General features: G+C 31.7%; 1 protein-coding gene across 1 annotated transcript in view; it reads left to right on the top strand.

Annotated features, from left to right (window-relative positions):
* The window catches only part of LOC106756893 (putative disease resistance protein RGA4), a 2677-nt gene extending 1450 nt beyond the window's left edge, over positions 1-1227 (top strand). Inside the window, exon 2 of the mRNA XM_014639492.1 lies at positions 141-1227. Within this exon, the coding sequence (XP_014494978.1) occupies positions 141-1227 (1087 nt within the window). The remainder of the gene's footprint in view (positions 1-140) is intronic.
* The last annotated feature ends 2641 nt before the right edge of the window (positions 1228-3868 follow it).

The following is a 3868-nucleotide window of genomic DNA, read 5'->3' as shown; positions in this document are numbered from 1 at the left end:
TAATGAGTAATAATATTAGACACCATTAAAGCCACCACAAGGTTAAAAAATAATAAGGCATAACCATTAAATTACATATATTAAACCTCAAGATCCTTTCTCCAGGATTTTCAAAACTTTGGCACTTCTTACAATTTTAGAATACATGATTTGGTGCATGATCTAGCTCTTTTTGTTGCAAAGGATGAGTGTCTATATGTAAGTTCCAACATTCAAAATATTCCAGAAAATGTTCGGCATCTGTCTTTTGCTGAAAGCAGTTTGTTTGACAATTTAGTCATAAAAAAATCAGCAGCTGTGAGAACCATACTGTTTCCAAATGGTGCAGTAGGTGCCAACGGTGAAGCTATGCTAAATACGTGTCTGTCAAAGTTCAAATGCTTGCGAGTTTTGGACTTAAATGGTTCGACATTCGAGACTTTGCCCCGTGCCATTGCTAAGATGAAACATTTGAGGTATTTGGACATTAGCAAAAATTTCAAGATTAAGGGACTCCCCGACTCTATTTGCAATCTCCAAAGTTTGCAAGTGTTGTTCTGTAGCGAATGCATAGAGCTGGAAGTATTGCCCAAAGGATTAAGAAAATTAATCAGTATCCGTCATTTGGAGTTTAGCACAAAGCAAACTGTTTTGCCTGTGAATGAGATCACCAAATTGGTGTCGCTTGAATGCTTGGCTATTGAATCATGCCATAATGTGGAGTCCGTCTTTGGAGGGGTGAAATTCCCTTCTCTTAAAACATTGCACGTTCGAAACTGTGGGAGTCTAAAGTCAATGTCGCTAGATGGTCAAAATTTTCCCAAATTAGAAACATTGGTTGTTGAGAACTGCGATAATTTGGACTTGGAACTGTGTAAGGGTGATGGTGAAGAAGAAAGCCCGAAGCTGAAGTTAAAACTTGTATTTTTGGTCGGTTTACCACAGCTGGTGGCATTACCTAAATGGGTTCAGGAAGCTGCCAACTCCTTAGGGTGTTTGGTTGTTTTTAATTGTGAGAATATTGAAACACTTCCAGATTGGTTACCAACTCTGACTAATCTGAAATCACTTTATCTACTAGATTGCCCAAATTTGGTATCTCTCTCAGATAACATTCATCACCTCACTGCACTTGAAACTTTGAAGATTGGAGATTGTGCTAACTTATATAAAAAATATGAACCCAATGTTGGAGAGTTTTGGCCCAAAATATCACACATCAAAGACTTTGTGATTCATGAACCATAAGAACCTGAGAAGAATAAGAGGAAGAGCCCGACATAGTCGAAAGCCCCTTATTTTCTGTATTTATTATTTTGTGGATGTGTTTTTTATAATGTTGATTTTCTTTTTGTGGTTTTCCACTTTTTTTCTCGTGAAAATTAGTTAAGGCATTTGAATTTAGAGAGACCTCCATGATATAGTTGAGCAATAGTGCTATATTTACTCTTTTTAACTGCTTTGTTTTGTCGATTATTAATATTGATATACACAACTTCAGTATTTCATTTATACTTATACATTTCAGTTAGTTAGATATTGTCTTTCACTTGTGAAACGTAAAAGTATAAGACATATATAGACGTCTCAATATTAGACTACTTTTGCACTATACCTTATGGCTTTTTTATGTTAGCGTTTGCATTACTACAACTTTTAATATAACTTTTATAAAAGTTTGGTAATCTAGAAAATTTTATCTTTTACATTTTATTTCCATTAGTTAGTGTAATTTAAAAAAATATATATTATTTTTACACTGTTTAAGTTATTTATATAATTTTTAATTAAATGTAATAATTGAATTAATCAAAATAAATAATTCATACATAAACAAAATAACGATTAATAATATTTTATATTTTAAGAATAATTAGTAAAATATTTTATTTAAGTACATGAATTTTTTTTTTACAAATTTAATATGAATATTTCAGATGAACCTTGAAAATAAAGTTCAATCTTAAAAAATAAATGACTTTGATTTCTATTTATTCATTTCAAATCTCTGAATGTTTAATATCTTTCAAAAATTTTAATGTTAATTATTCAACTTGAATTTTATAGTCAAAATATACATGAACTTAAATAAGTTCTTCTTCACCAACTATTAAAGATAGAGCAAAACAATTCACTTCTTTTACTGATTAAATTAAATTATAAGACAAAGTATTGTTTTATTATCAAAAACATCAGGACACATCATATATATAAAAAAAAATGTTCACCATTGGGACTTTTTAAAAAAATAAACATAATCACAACATACGGACTTTTTTTTTTTAAATATAACCGTAAAGATAAAATACAATATCTCTACTCATTGACAAAAATTTCAATCTTCTGGATTTGTTATCATTTTTTAAGACAACATTGTTCACTTTTTACAAAATATTGTCAAAACATAACTCTATCAGAAAAATTAGTATAAAAAAATAAAGCAAATACAAATAAAAAAAGTGTAACATCCTAATAAATATAGATTAAAAACTATAATTATTTTAAGAAGTTAACAAAAACAATAAGATAGAACAATAGAGAGGAAAGCAAAATGAAGAGAAGATAATGAAATATCATTAAGAATTTAAAGTTGTACAAGGAACTAAAAGTCTGATAGAATTTAAAAGCTTAGACCGAACGGTTAAGAGTTCACTTAGACTGAACGGTGATACAAAAGAAACTATACCGAGCGCCAATACAAAAGAAGGTCAATGCCGAACAGTTATCCAAACTGTATAAAAGTCTAATCTAGGGACCAGAAGGTCCTACACTATCTTCAGGTTGTTCATCCTGCAGAGCTTCCTCCAAGGAGTCCCCAATACCTTCTGCTCACATTCATAGAATGATCATTGTAGTGAAGAGGGCAAATACCGAACGACAACATAGACATGACAGGAAAATCGGGGTAAGCTTATGTAATTTAATTAAATCAAATCTAATATAATTATTTAAACAGATCATGGAATGATTCAAAACTTCATATTAAGACATACAACCATCATACAATCATCTCAACCAAACACCAAACATATAAACATAATAACCGACCACTACTGACACTGTCCGGACTTATATGAACTATGTAGCTCGTCGTCTCTAGCATCCGGCATGGTATAGTAACTGGGATACACTCAACAGCTGCCACCCGAGATTAGTCCTAAAACAACTATCTGGTCTTATGGTCGCAGACCTCCTGTCATTCCCACACATGAGTTACCCTCTTCTATATCAGGAGGAGTAATCACGGAATATCAGGATCAAAGACGAAGCCAGAGTCTGACCATGTTCATACTTTACAGATCATAATCAAATCATGAGACATTCCTCCTTGGAATGCTTTTACATCTCCAATTTTTTTCAATTCATAATTATCCATCATATTCACAGACTCAACCATTCATCAAAAGCAAATAATAACACCAATCAAAGGTAATAAATAACTTAGAGAAACTAACGCTGCAACTAGGAGTATGACCAAACGGTCTAGTAACCATTTTGACCCCAGTTAAGCCAAACGTCATCTAAGACCAAACACATATAAGCTTGTTTCGAAATTAAAGTCTTTGAGCATATTACTAATACCTTAGACCGAGTACTTGGAGTTTAGGCCAAACACTTTATAATAAGAAGTTCTCTTCAAGAAACCGAGTGTCAGTACAAGATCGAACACTCTTTAAGATATGATTAATATAAACTTTGAATACTTTAGGGATCGAGTGCTTAGTCTATGAGCGATCACCCTTAAAGAATATTATTAATATTACACCGAGTACTTAGTCTATGACCGAGCACTTCCAAGACCAAGTACTCAAGTTATGACCGATCACTTTAAACAGAAATAAAAACATATACATACATACATACATACATATATATATATACATACATA

This window comes from Vigna radiata, chromosome 3, assembly GCF_000741045.1.
Source record: "Vigna radiata var. radiata cultivar VC1973A chromosome 3, Vradiata_ver6, whole genome shotgun sequence".
Taxonomy (NCBI): domain Eukaryota; kingdom Viridiplantae; phylum Streptophyta; class Magnoliopsida; order Fabales; family Fabaceae; genus Vigna; species Vigna radiata.
The sequence above is the reverse complement of the archived record's forward strand: the minus strand, read 5'-3'. Positions and strand labels throughout refer to the sequence as shown.